General features: G+C 41.8%; 2 protein-coding genes across 4 annotated transcripts in view; one reads left to right on the top strand and one right to left on the bottom strand.

The window, feature by feature from the left end:
- lars1b (leucyl-tRNA synthetase 1b) overlaps positions 1-4433 on the bottom strand; it is a 30304-nt gene extending 25871 nt beyond the window's left edge. Inside the window, 13 exon segments of the mRNA XM_036934554.1 lie at positions 102-150; positions 288-364; positions 840-941; positions 1074-1291; positions 1483-1539; positions 2942-3093; positions 3210-3318; positions 3378-3454; positions 3497-3503; positions 3567-3641; positions 3738-3825; positions 3828-3858; positions 4425-4433. Of these exon segments, the coding sequence (XP_036790449.1) occupies positions 102-150; positions 288-364; positions 840-941; positions 1074-1291; positions 1483-1539; positions 2942-3093; positions 3210-3318; positions 3378-3454; positions 3497-3503; positions 3567-3641; positions 3738-3825; positions 3828-3858; positions 4425-4433 (1051 nt within the window).
- A 58-nt stretch (positions 4434-4491) lies between these two features.
- Positions 4492-20279, top strand: LOC110533345 (RNA-binding protein 27). Of its 3 annotated transcripts, none has more exons than XM_021617457.2 (21): positions 4492-4761; positions 5652-5770; positions 5925-6052; positions 6141-6223; positions 6484-6674; positions 6898-7185; positions 7945-8175; positions 8780-8935; positions 9637-9783; positions 11387-11531; positions 11718-11901; positions 12064-12288; positions 12452-12580; positions 12711-12839; positions 12939-13013; positions 14434-14604; positions 16177-16281; positions 17160-17372; positions 17578-17661; positions 17774-17893; positions 18015-20279. In XM_021617457.2, the coding sequence occupies exons 1-21, from the start codon at positions 4700-4702 to the stop codon at positions 18102-18104; spliced, it is 3075 nt and encodes a 1024-aa protein (XP_021473132.2). In that variant the 5' UTR covers positions 4492-4699; the 3' UTR covers positions 18105-20279. The 3 variants fall into 3 exon arrangements, with proteins under 3 accessions (XP_021473132.2, XP_021473131.2, XP_036845595.1); XM_021617456.2 differs by having other exon boundaries at positions 12449-12580; XM_036989700.1 differs by lacking the exon at positions 8780-8935 and having other exon boundaries at positions 12449-12580.
- Positions 20280-20664: the final 385 nt, after the last annotated feature.

Raw genomic sequence — 20664 nt, 5'->3', positions numbered from 1 at the left:
TACAAGGCACACAGTACACTGTCTGGTCATTTATAACCAAATAAAGGTTGCGAGAGGCAGCTTACCAGCTCAAAAGGTAAGACCATCTTGTATTTATAAATAAAATGTAAAAAAAATAAAAAAATTGATTCCATATTTTTCTCTCAGGACCTATAAGAGGAATCCAAGTGATCTCCAATTACTTCATTGACCAAAACATATTTTGCAATGCATAGGTTAGCTAATATAGACCAGTAGCCACAAACAAGCACAAGGTAAATAATGAAGTAGTACAGTTAAAGCATCACCTGTTTCTTTTTTATATCCCTGAGGGCAGCGATGTCATTGGGTGCATCGGACGGAACGCTGGTGACAATTCCAGTGCCTGGGTGTCACAAAGCAAGTGGACCAAAGTCACATGACAAACACAACCAACACCCAGAGGCACAAAAATTCCCCTGCGGTGTCCTCTGAGAATGTTTTCCCTCATTGCCTTCTCCACCAAACACAGGACATTGTGCATCAGCGAGAGAACAAAGCCATAGACATCTGCATTCTGACGTTTCAATTTAGTCAGACCATTTCAATGCAGATGTAAACCCCTGGAGCAAAACAGACCAAAATAATTCACTGTAATGACTCATAGCAAAAGAGGCAATGCTGTGGGAGTTGTGTGTAGCATCCCCTCAGGTCCTAAATCAGTAACCATCATCTTTTTACTTGCTCTACAATGACTTATGCCTCCCTCACTTTAGCTCTTCAAAAGGAGGAAGGCCTCAAGGCCGATCTTGACGTGCTGGAGCAGAGACATCATGGAAGCAATTAAGTGGTATTTGGAGCATTCTTGACTATTCCAATACCGTTGTCCTGCTTGATGGTGAGCATAGGCAGAGCATAGATGGTCTGGTAAGATGGCAGCGGGGCACTAAGAGCACATCCAAGAATATCCTACGGAGAGAGTTAAACGTGAGTGTGTGTGGTCACATGAGATGTAGTGTGTGTGTGTATGTGTCAGGCTCACATAAGTTGCAGTGTGTAAGTGTATGTGCAAATACTTAAACATAAGGATGTCATTTAAATGTACATCTTTTCACCCATGATCCCTGTGACCTTGCCATTCTTCTTCGTGAAGCCCTGGTAAAACATGTTCCTAGTAGACCTCCGTGTGTTGATGAACATGTCTTCACTGGCCGTCTCGAAGGCTAGGTAGTTGATGTCAGGATGGACCCAGCAGTTAGTCTGGCCAAACATGCTCTCTGGTCTGAGAGTAGCTACCACCAAAAAGATGCTCTGATTTTTAAGGACACTCCAGGTTACCAGGGAAATAAGTGTTCAGAAGAGTGCAAAACAATTATTGTATTCTCAAGCAGCACCCTGCTATAATCTGCTATAACCTGCTATTAGGACAACCAACTTGCATCTTATGTCACAATTAACAACACAAAATTGATTGGTTACATCAATGAAAAAGTTGTTCCGGGTTCACGTAGAGTAGTAACTTAGTTTGCAGGGTAGGGCTCGACAACCTTCATCTTAATGAGGGTGTAATCCTGTGGATCCCTAGAATGTAAAAACATGATGATTTTATTTTTACTTCACCTTTATTTAACCAGGTAGGCAAGTTGAGAACAAGTTCTCATTTACAACTGCGACCTGGACAAGATAAAGCAAAGCAGCGTGACAAAAACAACACAGAGTTATACATGGAATAAACAATCGTACAGTCAATAACACAATAGAAAAATCTGTGTACATTGTGTGCAAATTAAGTAATGAGGTTAGGCAATAAATAGTCCAATAGTGGCTAAGTAATTACAATTTAGCTATTTACACTGGAGTGATGTATGTGCAGATGAGGATGTGCAAGTAGAAATACTGGTGTGCAAGCGCAGAAAAACAAATATGGGGATGAGGTAGGTAGTTGGTTGGATGGGCTATTTACAGATGGGCTGTTTACAGCTGAAGCGATCGGTAAGTTGCTCTGACAGCTGACGCTTATAGTTAGTGAGGGAGATACAAGTCTCCAACTTCAGTGATTTTTGCAATTCGTTCCAGTCATTGGCAGCAGAGAACTGGAAGGAAAGGCAGCTAAAGAAGGAGTTGGCTTTGGAGATGACCAGTGAAATATACCTGCTGGAGCGTGTGCTACGGGTGGGTGTTGCTATGGTGACCAGTGAGCTAAGGCGGAGGTTTACCTAGAAAAGACTTATAGATGACCTGGAGCCAGTGGGTTTGGCAACGAATATGTAGTGAGGACCAGCCAACGAGAGCATACAGGTCGCCGTGGTGGGTAGTATATGGGGCTTTGATGACAAAAGCTGCAGAGCTGTAGTCACACAACTCATTGAGATTATGTAGTGGTAAAAACATTTTACCTCTCCAGTCTGTCTGTCGTGGTCCATGCACAGCTTTCCATCTTTCGGTGATTAGATGATAGACCTGCAAAACGTAATGGCATGACAATGTAATAATGCTACATGGAAAATGCAGGGATATTTATAACCATTTCCAACAGCTTACCTTTTACCAAACTTTCATTTATTCCTCTCATTTAGGGCGATAAACTGCCACCTCACAAAGGAGTGGTAGAAAGGCTTCACAACGGTTGTGATGAAGGTGCGTCGCCTGTACCACCTGTGATATAATCACCTTTTTTTTAAAAAACATTGTCAGCACCTGAAATTATTTTTCAAAGTGAACTAAAGCATGGTTGTTGCTCTGCACATTCAGGTCTGAATCTTAACTTGAGATCCACACACTTAACTTAGAATTATACATTGATGTAAATGCAAGATTTGCAAGAAAATGTAAGTTATCAGCACATATCTCGAGTTAGGAATCAGATCTCATGAAACAAATGTATGTCTATTGGTTAACATCAGGCTTCCTGGTACTGAATAAGATACAATTAAGAAACAAGCTCAGTTTGATGGTTTCTTGTCATAATCAGTCACCTTTACACCCATCCTTTTGGTCTTTCACGGCCTGGGGTGAGAAGTTCTCCAGGCAGTGCTCCATATTGGCAAACGACACCATCTCCTTGTCACTCTACCCCAGAGACCACATAATGTCCCATTAGAACTTGGACTCTACAGCCTTTGCCACTGCTTTGCTCTGAAGATCACACACAAGAGATAAGTTACATTTTGAATTGTGCATTAAAGGAAACTATTTTCCCCAAGCTTACAAGTAGTGCAGAGGATCAATTGATATTTGCATAAAATGTTCACCTCTATGCCCTTAGATTTGTCTTTAAAGATTAACTCATCTGCAAACTTGGGGTTCTCTTCCTCCTCATCAGGGAACCTCCATATCTCACTTCAGCTTGCTTGCACAGGCCTGTGAATTAAGATGAATGTAACCTTCTTAAATAACAGCTGATCATGTATGATGTGCACAGCAAGCTTCCTGTACAATGTAACCCAAATGGAAATAGGCATTGCTTCCCTTTCAACCAATGGAAACCAACAGCAAACTACAATGAAATAAAGAGCAATGTGTAAAATACATTTTTCACAGAGGATCTTGAACGTAGTAATAAGACCCACACTTAGTACATCTACAAGTTAAATCTATATATATCTTACTTCGAAAGGCAGAAAGTATGACTGAGATGCAGCCTTCCATTCAAGTAGGGGTGGGTGACAAAGTACTTGTTTTTGCTGTGAATGAAAGGGTGGTACATTAGGTTGGGAAAAGTGGCCGTGAAAACTAAAGTAGGGCATGGATAATCATATTAACGGTCCAAGTAGACTTACAATGTGCTTTCACAAATAGTGGTGGGTGAGTCACAATCAAGCCTTCTTTCCTTCTCCCATTTCTGTTGTATTCCCCCCTCTATCTTTTGAGAAAGTCCAACTTTGCTGTTCCGTTTCGCTCCTAAAATTAATATGTATAATTAATTTAGATTGAAGAACAACAACATCATCGTTCCTCATCATTATTGCTGCAATCAGCAGTTTAAACAATAACAAAGATAATTCCCAGGTAAAACAAGGTAAGGGATGGGATGGGGTTGGAGAAATGTAGCCACTCTCATATTCATAGACAGGCCTATGGATGCAAGGGCTGACCATCTAAATTATAGTTTTAACCATGTTTTTAGGCTATATAGTATATGTTTAGATTTACTTTGTTTACAAACATTGGAGTAAAACGAACCTTCAGCACTTAGCTGTTGACATCTACAGGAGTGAAAAAAAAGATTTGATATAAGATTTTAGTTAAGAGTCAACCCTTGCCTGAAGTTTGTTCAAAGAATACTGAAACTTGGACATTAATTAACATTTTAAGTAGAGCTGCAAAACCAGAGTCTCAGGATTCAGTTTCAGGGTGATTGGTTACTGGTTACTATCGGGATTCCTTAGGACGTCCCTACCCTAAACCCTAACATTAACCTTGCCCAGTTAAATAAAGGTTAAAAAAAATATACAAATAAAAAGTACCTTAACCATTTTAAATATAAACTTCAATGGGGGGTAGGGACGTCTTAAGGATCCCGGATAGCACTAAACCCCAATCTTAGTGTGGCCAGCTGATCGGTTTACGACATTGCCAGTTAAGTTGCCATGCCTGTGTTTGAACGTAAAGCAATTCGTCCGACCTGCAAGTGGAGTGACTATTGAAGGCCTAGCTAAGCCTAATATACATTTATAGACGATGAAAGGAGGAATATCACAACGCACATTGAACTTGTAGTCAGTATTGTTAAGTCGTTTTCATGATGATCATAGAAAATGTGGAAGCTTTGAAGTCTTGGCTGGCAAAACTCCTGGAGCCAATGTGAGTGTTGATTAATTGAAATGACATTTAGCTAGATTGCACGAGTTAGCACTAGCTACGCCACCGCTAACGTTTGCTCGTTATATGGCAATAAAAATACACATTTAACGTTTGTTCTGTCAATTATGCGACGTTACACATTCTGCATATCGGATTTGTTGGGTAAATTGCAGACACTAATCTGATTATGACATTTTAGATATGTGTTTTGCTGTCGCTGCCGCAATTTAGCTAACTATTTAAGTTGCTAACGTTACAGTAGTTAATTTGGCCAGCTAACTAAAAGCTAGCTTGCTCAACTCAAATCAACATCGTCCCAATCAAGGTGAATTATTTATATTAATGGATGCACATCACGTTTGGCTTGTGATGAATGGGTAACTACTTAGTCTACTCATAGTTTGTTTAACATCCTATCATAAATTTAGTGGCTAAGTTAGCTGCATCTACCCGGCCTTAGACAGTGCTAGCAGTGACGTCTAGCATTTAGCCAACCAGCTAGCTAACCAGTTAATTAAGAAGCATGTCATCCAAGTTGATGTAACTACGTGTGTGTTGTCATTTGCAGCATATGTGTTATGTAGCATGATATTAGGGTCTAACCTTCTGCCTTAAAAACCTCAACTTTTTCCTTACAACTCTCTTGGTTACAAATGAATGATTCTAGCTAGATATTGTCTAATGCAGTGTTTCCCAACCTTTTTCGGTTACTGCACCACCAACTGAATTTTGTTCTGCCCGGAGTACCCCACATGGGCATTTTACAAGTATCCTATGGTCTTCTAAAGTACCCCATGTGGATAGGGAAAGTACACACAGGTATCCTAGTACCTCTGGTTGGGAACTATGCAAACCCTGTTGAGTAATATGGATAATGTTTGCTTTTGCAGCTGTGAGGCTGACCCCTCTGCTTTAGCCAACTATGTTGTGGCTTTGGTAAAGAAGGACAAACCTGAGAAAGAGTTGAAAGCACTTTGTGCAGATCAACTGGATGTCTTTTTACAAAAAGGTAGGCTACTTAAGTCCTTAATGTCAGTGTTGGTTTGCATCTCACCAACTAATGTTAGTATTTTCGTTGCGTAAACATGTAGTTGACTGACTGTGAAATCATTTGAGAGAAATGTTTATAAAAGTCTTATGCCTCGATGCTTTCCCTATTGCAGAAACCACTGGTTTTGTTGATAAGCTCTTTGAATGTTTGACCACCAAAAACTACTTGGGGAATCCACCTCCTAAGGAAGTTCCCAAAGAGGAGCCCAAACTCCCTGTGTTAAAACAGGAGGCTGTGGAGGTAAGGGCTTTTTTGAGCTTCCTCTGTCTTATTATGTCAGTCTTTGATAGTGGGGATATACCTAGCTAACTATTGTTGTTTTCTTAAGGCTGAAAATGTAGAAGAGGATAGGGGGGATAACAGGAGGCGGAGAAGTCCACTGAGAAACCGCTCTGACTTAAACGAATCAAGGTGAGGCTGGACTCTATGTTTTGTTTCCTGGTGTTCTCAAGTGAGTTCCTCTTGACAGTGATGTAGCTCTCTGGGATCAAGATGTTAGTTTGATTAGGCCCTTTTAATGGACTGCACCTTTGACACATAATTTAGTTATTGTTGTTGAAATGCTAGTCACATCAATAGTACAGATTACCACAAAGACCGGAAACTCCTTGAGTTCCGGTGATGTATTAAAGGTGCTGCTAAATGACCAACCTACATACCTGACCTCACAGGGGACGTGGTGACCGCAGACGAGACGACCGTAAGCGGCGTGACATGGACCGCCACGGTAAAAGCACCGATTCCCACCGGGAGAGGCATGACCGGCACGGAGGCAACTCTCGTGGGCGCAGCTACAGTCGCAGCAGGAGCCGAAGTGGGAGCCGAGGCAAGAGCAGGGACAAGGAGCACAGCCGAGGGAGAGGTGAGACTCACAGGGGCACGGACATGGACATTTGCTTTACTTCAAATGTTTGCTAAGAACAAGCAAAAGACATTAGTGTATTTATTGGACTTTTACTCTGGGATCCTTAAATGCCCTCTGTGGTGAGAATGTTTCCTAAAGGGGGTATTTTTTTCCTGGGTTATGTTGCATTTTGGGTCCTTTTAGGTTCAAGCTTTTTTGTGTGTCTGTGTATGTTAAACAGATTACAGGTCAAAGTTTGAAGTGGAGAGAAAGGAGCCCGAGAGTTTCAACTCCACCTCTGGGTCCCTGGTAACCCACCAGCATCCTCCGCCCCTCCTACCTACCCCCCAGCAGCACCCATTTCCCTCCTCCGGGGGCCAAGCAGTCCAGAACTCTGTTATCGTGGTAGCACCCGCTCACTTGCCCGACAGCACTACAGAGAGCTGGTCTAATTACTACTCTAATCACAGGGAGGGCAAGCCGTTCAACAAGGTCACTTCAGTCAAGCACCGCTGCCGTGACTATGACGGTAAGGGCTAACTAAAATGGTCTGATTTCACTCTGGTCTATATTATGATACAAGATGTTACAGATTTGCTGTAAATCTAGCAACAATATCTGGGTTTTATTTTTGCCAGGTAAGTCGTTCAGGACACTTTCTCTTTTACAATAACCATTTTTTTATGTAGCTAAACAGCTTTATCTTTTTTTTTATGAAAGGCACTTATCCATAACCAAAATAAGTTCTAATGTAATGTATGTACTTGCATAAATGTGTAAAAGGATGTTGAATATGGAAGCAGGTGGCCTCGCATGGCCTTCTAATCATTGTGTGCTTCAGGGTTCATATCTGTTGACTGTTAAGCTTATGTCTACTCTATTCAAATTGTACAAATATTTAGTAAAATACCAGTCGATTGTGTTTTCTTTATGGATTAAATGCAATCGGTTGTGTGGTATTCCAACCCTCAGTAGGGTGTTTGCCTGGTTTAAAGCAGCGCTAATGACCCGAGTTGAACATCTTTCCCCTGAGGGACACTTTATATTCATCCAGTCTCAACAGCAATGACATTTCACTCCACCCCACCTTGAGGGTTCAAAGATGAGCCTGGATCTTGTCAGGAACTGTAAACAAAAAGTGTCAAGGTTGCCAAACCGATAATCTCATTTGGGCTGATTTTATTTTTTAAAGCTATTATTGGCAAGCATCTTGCTGAGTGCATTTACAGTAAGAAAGGAATTCATATTTTTTTTAAACAGAATTTTGATCAGTTTCTGTCTTCCACAGAAAAAGGTTTCTGTGTGCGTGGTGACCTCTGTCCCTTTGACCATGGCAATGATCCTCTGATCGTGGACGACGTCACGCTGCCCGCCATGATTCCGTTTCCTCCACCTGGCATGCCTCCACCGGCCCGCATGGCCATGCCCCCCCACGGCCAGCCACCCCCGGCCATCAGGATGCCAATGCCCCTCCACGGCCAGCCACCCCCACCGGGCATCTTCCCTATGCCACCTCCTGGTGAGTAATGTTATCATGTGTCTCCAATTAGGAACTCAACCCAGAATGCTCACCAGTCATTGTTTGACATAGGCTAAGGCCAGGAGTTTTTCCTGGTCAGTCCACGTGATTAAGAAAAACCCAGGGCCCTAGCTTTAGTTCCTGATGTGGTGAGAGCCTAGAGATGGAGGACTCATCATGGATATAACCCGTTTTTAGCGTGGACATTGCCATTGAGGGCTTCCACCATTTTTTAAAGTAGTCAACTAGGTGGGGATTCCTATGGGTTGTAGCCTCAATGGCGCACTGCCCATGCTGTCACAGATGCTACAATGGCACAGATATAAAGACAAGTTCTATGGATGAGTCATTTTAGGGTGCATGGATGTGTGTTTGTATCAATGAGAAGAAAGCTGTTTCCCTGTTGTTCAAGGCTGGCCTGTTCCATGGAGAAATAGCATGTTTATAAGGACTGTTGTGCTACATAGAAACACACCTCAGGGAAACGGCTGTCTTTGTTGTCTTACCCTCACTAGTACTCACCCTATACTTAATGTTTATGTCTGTAGTACTTTACCTAGCCTATTCTGTTAAGGAGTTTATTAAGGAATTGTATCTCCCATAGGGCCCCCATTGATACCAACAAGTGGGATAGAAACTCCCAACCACTCAGGGACGAGTTCTGCGTCCTCTCTAGGACCGCCTGGAGTGGGACCACCTCCTCTTCCTCCACCACCTCCCTCTTCTGTCTCTCTACACCCCCAATATTCTCAGTCAGAATGTAAGCAACTATGCTTTTCTCAATAAGCTTGGCAAAGTGGTACTTTTATGAGCATAGCTCCCATATTGTTCACATTTTTGTCAATTTGTTTTCTTTGACACACTGACTTTCAAATCCATGTGAACCAAATGGTATTGTTTGACTGTAGTGAGGAAGGACATAGAAATGCTGTTGTCTTAAAGTATTTATGTTCACATGGTTCATTCATGTGTTGCAAATTATTTCCTTTTTGAGTGAAGGTGTTTTGTTTTTGTGCTACTGCCTGGCCTGCATGAGCTAGTTGTTTCTTTAGGGTGCAGTAGCATCTTTTGACCAGAGGGTTGCACTGTTGATGAACTAAAGTCCACTGTTCCTGTAAGCTGCACATTAGACAGTGCAAAAACTCTATTTTAGTAGTCCTGCCCACATAAGAGAGGAAATTAAAATGCAGTGCGTTTCACTTCTCTCAATTGAAATGTTATTTTTAGTTGCTCTAGTTTTTTGCATGCATTATTGAGTCTCAAGCCATTGAACATTATAGAGCAAAAGCAGACGGTATAATATTGAGTTCAATACTAGAACTGTATTTTCTTTCTCCCTGTAGTTGTAGTGTAGCCATATAGTTAAAGTAGGTGTCGTGATGGATAGGTCTATTTGGGTATTCTCACTGTGTAAAACACTGACTTCTTCTAATGTTTGTCTGTTCTCCCTTGTGTTGCCAGATAATTATGACCCAGAGGGTTACAACCCAGAGTCTCCAGGCATGACAGCAGCCGGCCGGCCCCAGTACAGGCAGTTCATCCCCCGCATCCAGACCCAGAGGCCCAACCTGATCGGCCTCACCTCCGGGGATGGCCAGGGATCCAGAGGTATCACATGTGGGTCATACTTTGGTGGTTTAGTTTGGGCTTTCTTTCTGATCCTAACCTATAGTAAACATGAGGACTTCTGTATTTAGGGTGCTATGAAATCTGTTTTAATTTTTTTTGCCTGATTCAAATTTAGATTTTCCCAAAACTAAATTGGATGTTCTAAGTCCACAGCAATGCTTAAATCATATCCGTAGACCACTTTTGAGGTCAGGGTAAAATATTCGATTTTGGGGTGTAGTTACTGTAATTGAATTGTGCACCTATCCAAGAGGCTGTTCAGCAGTGTTTTTTTTATAGCGCCTATGTGATGGTAGAGTTTTCAAAACAAATACCTACTGGACTGATTAACATAATTCTGCCAGGTAAGTGTAGGGCCTTGGGAAATTATGCAATTATATCCTGAAGTTTGTCGTTAGCATTTAATTGAGAAGGTTTTGGGGAAAGCCTTTCCATCAACCAGAAGATTGTTTTCATTAGCTAGCATCATCGCTAACAGCTACACAAAGTGGTAGAGGTGTGCACCACACAGACACAGTGGCATTCTTTTTGCCTCTTCATAAAGTTGCAGGAAATGCGAATTACTGATGCATTCTATTCATGTCTTGTGATAAACTTGGGCAAATTAATTAATGTTCAATACATTTAAACTGAACAAGAATATAAATGCAACTTGTAAAGTGCTGTTCCCATGTTTCATGAGCTGGGGGAAAAAAAAAATTTTTTTTCCATATGCACAACAAGCTTATTTCCTTCATATGTTGTGCCCAAATTTGTTTATATCCCTGTTAGTGAGCATTTCTCCTTTGCCAGGATAATCCATCCACCTGACAGGTGTGGTATATCAAGAAGCTGGTTAAACAGCATGCTCATTACACAGGTGTAGCTTGTGCTGGGGACAATAAAGGGCTACAAACATATTTTTTTTCTCTCTACAAATGTAATTTTAGAGAATTTGGCAGTAAGTTCAACCGGCCTCACAACCGCAGACCAAGATACTCAAAGCTTATTTACAACCTGTATTATTAAAAAACATAAAATGTGAAAAATATGATATTTTTCCATATCGCCCAGCCCCACTACCATAGCCATTTGATATTTTTGAATGAGCTAATGTAATGTTGCAATGTTTACATAAAGGGTGGTTAACCATCCTCCAGGCTTTTATTCCAGTCTCCTTTTAAACTACCCACATTTTAGAAATTAGCTGCTCAACCAAACCTTGATAAACTGACTCTGTCAGAGCAGGGCTGGACCAAAGCCTGCTCACGAAGAAGCTCTCCAGACTGAGGGTTGATCACTTTTTAAAATGTTTATATACAGTTGCCTAACAGGTATTCTACTTTGTGGCGGGGGGTGGTGTTTAAGTGCCTTGTACAACGACAGGAGATGGTACATAGCATCAGAGAGCAGTCACTCATGCTTTTTTTTATATGTACGTAGACTACACCAATTGTTGGTCATGGGAATTTGGTGAAAAGTCACAATACCATCTGTCAAAATGTGTATGAATCCTGCCTTTACGTATCCTCCGTGTCATCCAGACACAGCGGTCCAGATTCGAGCTGTCATTATGACTGACAATGTGTTTCTCCTGTCCCAGCGGCTAACATCGTGATCCAGACAGAGCCGGCGGTGGCCAGTGTCCCCAGCAGTGTGTGTCGCTACAGCAGCACAGAGCATGAGGGTAGGAAGAGGCCCCTGGGGCCCACAGAGGGTCCACCGCCCAAAAAACCCTGGATGGACAAGTAAGAACATTGTAAAATTGTATTTGCCACATGTGCCGAATACAACAGAATTGCACTTTTCGCACCAAAGTACGTACCAAAGTACGTACAGTGAAATGCTTACTTACAAGCCCTTAACCAACAATACAGTTTTAAGAAAATACCTATTTAAAAAATGTAAGAGACGAATAACTCATTCTCTTCCAGGCCCACCTACCAGGCCAACAACCAGCTCAACTTCCCCAACAACAAGCCCCAACACGGGGGCTTCCCCAAGAAGAATCACTACGTCAACACTAAGCTTGAAGTTCGCAAAATCCCCCGAGATCTCAACAACATCACCAAATTGAATGAGCACTTTAGCAAGTTTGGTACCATCGTAAACATTCAGGTAAGAAATCTGACAATTCCTTGAAACGATGTGTACCACTACAAAAATGTCTTAGATCAATAAATGTTAGGGCGTGTACATGCGTTTTACTTTGGAGGGTGAATAAGGGACATAACTTCTGGCCTTCCTGTTTACTACTTTCTGACCTGTCTCCTCCAATAGGTGGTATTTGGTGGCGACCCCGAGGCAGCGCTGATCCAGTACACAGCCAACGAGGAGGCACGGCAGGCCATCTCCAGCACTGAGGCGGTGCTCAACAACCGCTTCATCCGTGTGTACTGGCACCGTGAGGCCAACACCCAGCAGGGACAGGGCATGGGTCAGGGCCAGGGGGACGGACACGGACAGAGCTCTGCTATGGGGCAGCAGCACCCCAACGTTCATAAGGTGGACAGAGCACTTCTGACTACTGCTAAAACTTTTTTAGCTGGCCAAGCATTTATTCATTCGAACAGTAGTTTTGATTTTGAATGGAGAGGTTCTAAGTTCCAGGTTAGATGTGATCAACATTTATTTCATGACTCTTATGCATCTCTGTATAAACCAGCAGGTGATCAAGCAACACAATCCCGGAGCCTATGTGCTGAATAATAAGACGTTGTCCAAACATGGCCTTGGTGTTGGGGCTGTGGCCGGAGGCAAACTGGACGTCTCGCACCCCAGCGCAGACCCTGCAGCGGTAAGCCGTCAGCTCCTATGCTCTGAGAGTGCCCCTATGCAGAGTTAGAGCATGGTGTTGTATGATGGCAAAGAGAGTAGACGGGGTCAGGTAGTAATCAAAAGGGTCTGTCTGTCTCTTCCTGTCCTAGGCACTCTTCTCTACTTCTGTGGCCCTTCAGAAGGGGCCCTACAGCTCCACAGTCCACAAGGGAGCGTCCAAGTCACTTGGTAAAACTGCCAAAGCACTTGAAGCACAGGAGATCTTGAAAAAGAAGCAGGCAAGTAATTTTTGCCAGCTGCATTCATAGTCAGTCATTACCTTTTTATATACACAAATCAAAATTACACTATAAATAATTGCTTTATTCTTGTTTCAGGAGGCATTGAAGTTGCAGCAGGACATGAGAAAAAAGAAGCAGGAGATGCTAGAGAAGCAGATTGAATGTCAAAAGGTATGATGGTTGCTTATACTACATACAGTTGAAGTCGGAAGTTTACATACACTTAGGTTGGAGTCATTAACTTGTTTTTCAACCACTCCATAAATTTCTTGTTAACAAACTATAGTTTTGGTAAGTCGGTTAGGACATCTACTTTGTGCATAACACAAGTAATTTTTCTAACAATTGTTTAGTCAGATTATTTCACTATCACAATTCCAGTGGGTCAGAAGTTTACATACACTAAGTTGACTGTGCCTTTAAACCGCTTGGGAAATTCCAGAACATTATGTCATGGCTTTAGAAGCTTTTGATTGGCTAATTGATATAATTTGAGTCAATTGGAGGTGTACCTGTGGATGTATTTCAAGGCCGACCTTCAAACTCAGTGCCTTTTTGCTTGACATCATGGGAAAATCAAAAGAAATCAACCAAGACTTCAGAAAATAAATTGTAGACCTCCACAAGGCTGGTTCGTTCTTGAGATAAATTTCCAAACACCTGAAGGTACCGTGTTCATCTTTACAAACAATAGTACACAAGTATAAACACCATGGGACCACGCAGCCATCATAGCACTCAGGAAGGAGACGCGTTCTGTCTCCTAGAGATGAACATACTTTGGTGCGAAAAGTGCAAATCAATCCCAGAATAACAGCAAAGGACCTTGTGAAGCTGCTGTAGGAAATTGTTAAAAAAGTATCTATATCCACAGTAAAACAAGTCCTATATCGACATAACTTGAAAGGCCGCTCAGCAAGGAAGAAGCCACTGCTCCAAAACCGACACAAAAAAGCCAGACTACGGTTTGCAACTGCACATGGGAACAAAGATTGTACATTTTGGAGAAATGTATAGAAAATTTGTGGGCAGAACTGAAAAAGCGTGTGCGAGCAAGGAGGCCGACAAACCTGACTCAGTTACACCAGCTCTGTCAGAAGGAATGGGCCAAAATTCACCCAACTTATTGTGGGAAGCTTGTGGAAGACTACCCAAAACGTTTGACCCAAGTTAAACAATTCAAAGGCAATGCTACCAAATACTAATTGAATGTATGTAAACTTCTGACCCACTGGGAATGTGATTAAATAAATAAAAGCTGAATAAATCATTCTATCTACTATTATTCTGACATTTCACATTCTTAAAATAAAGTGGTGATCCTAACTAATGTAAGACAGGGAATATTTACTATGATTAAATGTCAGGAATTTGAATGTATTTGGCTAAGGTTTATGGAAACTTCCGACCTTATTTAAAGGATGCCACCTTTCATTTTAGTCGCAAATAAACCACATGCTGTGATCATCGTGTTGTCCTTTCACTATCAAAACATGGACACCTCTAGACCAAGAGACCCTGGGTGTTGTCCTGGATACCCTGCTCGTCTTACATTGATTAGCCAGTTAATCTCATGCCCTCCCTCCTATAGGCTCTGATCAACAGACTTGAAAAGAACAGGGCCACATTGAAGCCAGAGGAGAGGGCCAACATTATGAAGACTCTGAAGGATCTGACCGACAAGATCTCCCAGCTTCAGAACGAGATGAACCCAGCCTCCCATTCCACAGCCAACACGGCTCAGTCCAAGACTAAGACAGATGTAAGTCTACCTACCATATCATATTCTGTGATTTGTTGAATAAACTCAACTGACATTACAAAAATTACATTCCATTGCATGCGCTTGGTCAGTTAGCAAAATGTGAATGAACATTAACATGGAAATTATTGCATCACAATACCAGGCAGCCATTGTAAACCCATGAGTTGACCAGTCAAATTGGCAGGGTTAATTACGCTCTGTGTCCACTGGCACTTAAAATTAGGGCATATTTGAGCTGGCTCGAATGGAATTCTCAAATTCGAGCTGGGTCGAGGGAAACCCGGGCCAGCGCCTCCCAGTTTCACAACTGGTGCCAGCTCTATTAGAGTTCGAGCTGGTGACGACGTTACTATGCAACCACCAGATAGCTAATTAATCACTGCAGGATGCTGACACATTTAGCTAGCTCGTCTGGGCTTGTCCATGTGCTAGCTAACAGCAACAAGCAGTATTGTAACAGTCAGACATTATACAAATTACCACCATAGCTGGATCCTTCATTCATTTTGGTGCTACACAAACTTCTTTATAAGAACAGTCAGCCTTCTAATGCTAGCTACCAAACGTTAGCTAGCAAATCAGTTGAAACAAGCTAGCAAGATAACTTGAGAACAGGAATTGTATCCGGCCAGGTCATATTAAAATCTAGCTACGCATCAAACCTGTCGTCTGGTTTGCTTGGTTAGCTAGCGAGCTAATAACCAATGTCATGGCAAGCAAGGTAGCAATTAGCTAGCTAGCTTGTAATGCTAGCGACGACACTAACCTTTTTGGTAGCGTTAGCAAATTAAATACGTGGCTATGATTCTGGCTGGCACTGGCAGGAGTATAGGGTGCTAGTTTGCTAGCAACATTAGCAAAGCCACCTGCACAGTCACAAATTGGCTACCTAGCAACATGACATTTGTAATTCCTAGAGGCACTGGAAACGCAATTTGAGCTAGCCCACCAAGGCCAGCCCAACCTGGGAAACTGGGTTTCAGAGGCTCCAAGCCCCTTCTGTACTCTATTTACGTCATAAGAAGGAATTCCCCTTGACCACGCCCACAAATTGGGGGAAAATATCATTATTTCCCCATTGTAAAAGAGTCGACTATATTGTCGATTTTAAAATAAATAAATAATGTTTAGTTCTACAGAAATAACAAAACATGACAAAGATGTGGTTTTCAATATACATGTAACCCGGTCAAAAATCTGACTGCATGTAGGGAAGCCTGCCAGAAGAGCCCTCATGTGGCCCTCATTTAAATGAAGGGAAGCCCTAAAATATTACACTTTTTCTAAGTAGTGAGAACACTCTGGAGCAGGCGATGTTGAAAGTAATCTTTAGACATGTACTTTTCCTAAATGTATTTTTGCAATTGACTAAACCAAGTAGACAACAAGAACATTGTTTTGAAAAGGGTCACGTTTTTGCTGTGAGCCAGTGGGGTAACCAAGGTAACCTCCGGTTGTTTTCCCCCAGAACATTCTGGGGCCAGAACATTCTGTCTAACTGGGAGTATTCATTCTATTTCTATGGCGCATGCATTTTGGAAATCCCAAACTAATGGTGCTCTCCCTCAGGCACAAAAGGAGCTTCTGGACGCAGAGCTTGATTTCCACAAGAAGATGAGTTCTGGAGAGGACACGACAGACCTGAAGAGGAGACTGGGTCAGCTGCAGGTTGAGGTGGGTACACAGGGCGTCCATAATTTGGGAAGTGCTCTCTAGCGTTAATGAACATGTCTGGAATGTGGCAGTCTTCTGGCATACTGAAGGAGGAGTGGCAGACTCGGCACGTTCAAAACATCTGTACTGTTGGTTAAAATGCAACCTTTTCAAGAATGGTCTGAAGCGAGCAGAAAGGCATCACCTTGGATGTGAACATATTCCTTGTCCCACAGCTGTTCTGTCTGTCGCTAGTCACATTATGTCATAGTTGATGTCAGAGGATCAGGCTGAAAACAAGAAATGTATTTTTGTTAACAGCCTTCTGCAGTGCTTTTCCAGCATGGTGTGCTTAAATTAGCCCCCATGAAATATGCATGGCTTTACCCCTCTTCTGCACATTAAACTGCAGGCACTTACCAAGCCCAGAGGACACCCACTAATGAATCCTAACCAAACGGAGATCCTACATTGATGCATCTGATGTCATTAAAGTTTGAGATTGTGTTCCTTGTAAGAAAGTGGAGGGATGACAATTAGGATGAGGAGGAGTGTTGGTGCTCTGCTCCAAGCCATCAGGGCCACCACAGTCAGTCTGCTGGTACATGTTCCCTTGGACACATTAAATATGGATACCAAGCCTGTGGGGACACTGGTTCTCAGTAACACTACATTTTCTTCCTGGATACTGATGCTGCTGCCTGGCACTGTTTGGTGAGGACATGCCAGGTAGCACCATCTCCACCGCCTTGGTTTGGGGTCTGGTAACACGGCCAGATGTCTTGGTTCCACATGTGGATCTGTGGCATCACCTTAGTGTCAGCTGGCACCTCGTGCTGTGTGTTGAGAAATGGAAGTTAGTTGTGGATCTGATGACCTTGTTGACTGTGTTCCCCCAGGCCACCCGGTTGGGCCTGATACCAACCGGGCGTGGGAAGGTGGGCGACGCAGCAGGCGTCAGGGGCAGGGGCCGGGGAAGGGGCAGGGGACGGGGACACAGAGGAGGTGGCAGAGGAGGTGGCAATCACATGGTGGTGGACCACAGGCCCCGAGCCATCGCCATCCTGGGAGTCACACAGGAAGAGAAGGAGGAGCTGATGCCTCACTTTGTGGTAAGGAAATACACCCTTATCAAATACAGCTAGTTGTATAATTTTCCCAAAACGTCTTATTTGAATATTGAAAGGTCTGTGCTAGAACTCGTGGTACAAAGCATGAATCATTATAGTTGTAAAAACAGTGCTTCCACCAGAGAGATGTGTAAAGGAGTTTCTACAGGTACTTACGGCTGTTTCTGTATTCTTGTCCTTGTCACAGAAATTTGGTGAGATAGAGGAGCTCCGTGATCAGGATGCTACCAGTGTTGTCATGACGTTCAAGACCCGGAGCGACGCGGAGAATGTATGTCCTGCAGATGGCATGCACACAGTAACATTTTGATGCCTTTATAACCGAGAAATTTCTCAAGTTTTAATTTAATTTTACCATTCATGATCATTTTCACGTTTTATAGGCTGCAAACCAAGGAGCAAAGTTCAAAGGTCGCGTTCTACAGATTGCATGGTTCAAGCCGAAGACACCATCCGTATCCACAGAACCTGAGGAGGAGGACTCGAAGGAAGAGGTCAATGCGGTAAGTTACTGTACTCCTCTCCCTATTTCCTGTTTTCTTATAGCATTTTGGAAAACCATGTAAAATCATCACTCAATGAACCGCTTGATCTAAAGATGATTATTTCATTTGATTCCTCCAGGAGGAAGTCAGCCCCTACCTGCTTATGGAGGAAGAGGAGGAAGACGACGATGAGGATGACGAGTATGAGAGTCGTTCATGGAGGCGATGAAGGCAATCGAACGTCACACTTTTTCGTGGGAAGGACTTTGATATATTTTTTTAGACTAATTCAAGCAGATTTGACGGAAATCACTTCTTTAGGTTTTTTTAGACCAGCTTCCAGTATTTTGAGACTGAAGAAATACGGACTAATACGAGACAAAGTCTATACTTTAATGATACGTGTGAAGCTTGAAAGGGCAGACTGTTTTCTCTTGAAACATCTGAATAATTATTAAAATCTCACTTTTGCTGAGATAAATCTAAACCGTTATAAATAAATGTATGTTTCGATGTGGTTACCAGATAATATCAGTACAACATTTATGACTACTGTGAATAGGTATTTTTATAAATATTTAAGCTATGGTTTCATCCTCTCTTATTTGACTGATGTTGTCTATAATTACGAGGCTCAAGGTCCAGGGATGGCTATGCTGTCACAGCTACAGATTACAGAATCAGCGTCCCCTGTTGAAATGTAAATTAGATACAGCCTCCATCTTGGATTCAAAGAGAGACACTTGATATTTCACTGAGTATTTTGTTGTCGACTAAACGTGTGGTGCCACTTTATGCACATATGAACACCAAGACTAATGTTATGCACTTTTGAGATGGTGTTTAACAACTCTATTTTCTCTTTTCCCGAGTCATCTCTTCTGTCATCTGAGACCAAAGACATCTTTGGATGAGGATCTAGTCATCTATTGTCAAATTTGTTTGAGATCTGTAGACAATGGTGTTTGAATGTATACTGAGCATTTGGTTTTATATATAATTTTGCCTTACATAATCAGAAGGCTGCATTTTTACGAGATGTATTTTTCTTGCAATAGGAATTACTTTGTTAATATTTTTTCAGTTTGTCATTTGAATGAATGTTGAAGTTGTCAGGAAAAGAGGGCCCATTTTTATTTTCAAGCAAGAGTACTTAATGTCCCTACTTAAGGTAGGTTTGTGTTAAAGCAACCCTTGTGGCGTCACTTCACAACACATTCTTACCAGGCTCATGTCTGCCAGGATTTAGCTGCATGGTTTTGAGAGCTGACAAGTAAACCAGCCATTTGTAACAGATTTCTCCATGCAGTTTCTGATCTTATTTTACAGTAGCAATATGCGGCAGCAGTTTAATCCATTCGGTGTGAGGCACTTAGTGTTAATGAGTGAGGACTCCCTGCAAGTCAAGAAGCATTGTGTTGGTGGCTATGAAATGAGCAAAGTAACATCCTCTTTTGAATGTGTATACTTGATGAAAAAACGTGTTTTATTTGTCCTTACATACTGTATTTACATTTTGTCAGGAGAGGAAAAAATGAATCCTGTATTGCTGCTGCTGATCTACAGATATTGAACTCTAGAGCATGTTCTTCTTTCATATTTGGCCAGGGTCTCTCTCTAACTCAAGACTAGACCATTTAATTCAACGTTGAGTGCAAAGGAAAAATAGTTTTATGTTGCCGTAGCCCTAACAGATTTTTGATCCCTGTTCATTTTGCAGTCCTATTGAAAGAGTTAGATTAGAGACGTGGAAAGTGGGAGGCTAACTCTTAGACTCCTAGGCTTTGCCTCATCTCCATCAGTGAGGCTTGGTGTTACCATGTAACAGACATCAGCATGACACTTATATCAGGTGCCAATATATTTAGTTTTGGAAATAAATAAAATGCCCATTGAAATGTGAGAAAGGGATGGAAGACCAGAAGGAAAAGGCTAAAGAATAAGATCTTTTTCACTGCACAGTACCCTCACACTTGTTTTGCTATGTGCTTTTATGAACAGTCCTTTTCTTAAATGTCAGTTATAGACAGGACTATTACATGTCAAAGTGGGATTTCAGAAATTGCTTTGAGAAACTTCTACACTTGTTTGTACTGCAATGTGGATGCTACTGTGACATCGTAGTGTAAAATGCAACTCATTTATTGGAAGAATCATTTGGGGATTTGTTACTGTTTATATTTGCGGGATGTGGGTGTATTTTTGATTTATTCTGTTTGTAAAATGGATTTCTAACTCACTAGCATGTTTGCTTTTACCAATAAAGATGGAGGAATGGGGTGCTTGGAAGAGAAACAAAATACAAAATATAAACAATTTGAATTTGACACCAGCAAAAAAACAGAAATACATTCAAATTTCTACCTGGGTGGGAGAACATTCCAAACGAATATTACCTTTAAAACCTGTGTTGTCATTCCTTTAGTGTTGTCTTACTACATTTTTCACCCATCATTCATGATTATCTATAATTATGGTAGCATCCGCATTTGTGTAAAAGTGTTGACAAAAGTCATTCCTAAATGACACGATACATTATTCACCATTCACTTCCCATTGTAGAAAACATAATCCGAAACACAACCAAAACAAGCTGTAAATGCATCGAACAAGTTTGATGTAGTTATTGTGTGCAAGAAATATGTGACCAAATACTAAACTTTCTCCAACTTGAATACACTAAGTGAAATTTGTCCAAATACTTGTGACATCTTCAAATCGGGGTACTAGATAAAGTGCTTTCATTTATTAACGCTAAATCAGATGTATGAAAATACCCTCAAATAAAA

Source organism: Oncorhynchus mykiss, chromosome 10 (assembly GCF_013265735.2).
Source record: "Oncorhynchus mykiss isolate Arlee chromosome 10, USDA_OmykA_1.1, whole genome shotgun sequence".
NCBI classification, from domain to species: Eukaryota; Metazoa; Chordata; class Actinopteri; order Salmoniformes; family Salmonidae; genus Oncorhynchus; species Oncorhynchus mykiss.
The sequence above is the reverse complement of the archived record's forward strand: the minus strand, read 5'-3'. Positions and strand labels throughout refer to the sequence as shown.